Source organism: Orycteropus afer, unplaced genomic scaffold, assembly GCF_000298275.1.
Source record: "Orycteropus afer afer isolate SDZICR_OR568_19922 unplaced genomic scaffold, OryAfe1.0 scaffold00381, whole genome shotgun sequence".
NCBI lineage: Eukaryota > Metazoa > Chordata > Mammalia > Tubulidentata > Orycteropodidae > Orycteropus > Orycteropus afer.
This window is the reverse complement of record NW_006921968.1, coordinates 3,040,840-3,042,540: the sequence shown is the minus strand read 5'-3', so window position 1 is coordinate 3,042,540 and position 1,701 is coordinate 3,040,840. Positions and strand designations below refer to the sequence as shown.

Sequence of the window (1,701 nt, the reverse complement as noted above, 5' to 3'; positions counted from 1 at the left end):
TGCAAATGGATCTCCAGTTTTGCAGCTGGCAGTTTTTACAGAAGTTAAACATGCCCGAGCAGGAGAGAGGAGGGGCAGGATGGGCAGAGGAAGAAGGGAGGGGAGTAGGGCAGCGGAATATTCCACTCTCTAGACGTGGGTTTTTAAGCCGGCCTGAGCCCGATGTCTCTGGCCTCACATCAAGTCATATCACTGTTCAACAGAGCTTCCCTCCTTGGGGAAAGGTTACATTGCAGCAAAGGTGAATTCATTGTTAATGTTTCTTCAGTTCTCCTCCGTTGCCTCACTGGTCCTGGGTGGTGTCCTGGGGCAGGGGCCGTAACCTCCCCTGGTTTCCTGGGAGCTTGTCCAGATGCCGTGGGGCGTGTTCCCTGCCCACCTTACCTCCCGGCTGCTTGGGTTTGTTCCTCCTGCCTGGTCTGGGGGACTCTGACGTCCGGGGTGCCGCCCAGCGTCCCTTGCGTGCAGCAGCAGCACGGCAGGCAGTTTCAGAGCAGACTGGCTGCCTGTGTCACCATCCTATGAAACAGGCCCCGTCGGGCCGTCAGGGGACACTGAGGAAACGCCCGTGAACCTGTTTGGAGCAAACGCAGCTAAGAGACTGCGCTTCCTGTTTTGAATTGCCTTTGTCGTACGTGATACTGTGGAAGGTTACAACTCGGGGTGGGCCCGCTGGACTGGGTGCTGTGACTGAGGGTCGACCGGGGGCACTCAGTGCTGTGGCCTGAGGTTGATGCCATGGACTGGATTCTCTGACTCGGGGTGGGCCCGCTGCACTGGGTGCTGTTTTCCTTGCACTGATTCACAGTCAGTGATGCCTGTAATGACATGAACGTGTTCCCTGCAGCTGCTGGGCAGATCTGCAGAGATCAGAGACGCTCCACATCCCAGCCCGAAACATCCCACTGGAGGGAAGGTCACGGAGCCGTCCGAGGCAGACAGCAAACCTCTTAGTGAAGTGGGCGTCGTAGAAGGAATCCAGGGAATGGAGGATGCAGACAACGATGGCAGCAAGAGAGACGGCGTTTGTGGGTAAGAGTTGTAGGGTGTGTGGGTCCTGGCGTAGGGGAGAGGGTAGGGGAGAGGACATGTGCAGGTAAGGGCAGCATGTGCAGGTCCTGGTGTGGGAGAGGTGGTGTGTGTGGGTCCTGGCGTGGGACAGGTGGCGTGTGCAGGTAAGCAGTGTAGCATGTTCAGGTCCCGGCATGAGAGAGGTGGCGTGTGTGTCTTGATGGTGGGAGAGGTGGCGTGTGTGGGTCGTGGCGTGGGGGAGGTGGCGTGGGAGAGGTGGCGCATGTGGGTCCTGGTGTGGGAGAGGTGGCGTGTGTGAGTCGTGGCGTGGAGGAGGTGGCGTGGGAGAGGTGGCTTGTGTGCGTCCTGGTGTGGGGTAAGTGGCGTGTGTGGGTCGTGGTGTGGGAGAGGTGGTGTGTGTGGGTCGTGGCGTGGGGGAGGTGGCGTGTGTGGGTCCTGGCGTGGGAGAGGTGCTGTGTGTGGGTCCTGGCGTGGGAGAGGTGGTGTGTGTGGGTCCTGGCGTGGGAGAGATGGTGTGTGTGGGTCGTGGTGTGGGGGAAGTGGCGTGTGTGGGTCGTGGTGTGGGGGAGGTGGTGTGTGTGGGTCGTGGTGTGGGGGAGGTGGCATGTGTGGGTCGTGGCGTGGGGGAGGTGGCGTGTGTGGGTCGTGCTGTGGGAGATGTGCTGTGTG

At 60.3% G+C, this 1,701-nt stretch overlaps 1 protein-coding gene across 1 annotated transcript in view; it reads left to right on the top strand.

Annotated features, from left to right (window-relative positions):
• The window catches only part of NSUN2 (NOP2/Sun RNA methyltransferase 2), a 54,732-nt gene that overhangs the window by 45,211 nt on the left and 7,820 nt on the right, over positions 1-1,701 (top strand). Inside the window, exon 13 of the mRNA XM_007953262.1 lies at positions 848-1,032. Within this exon, the coding sequence (XP_007951453.1) occupies positions 848-1,032 (185 nt within the window). The remainder of the gene's footprint in view (positions 1-847; positions 1,033-1,701) is intronic.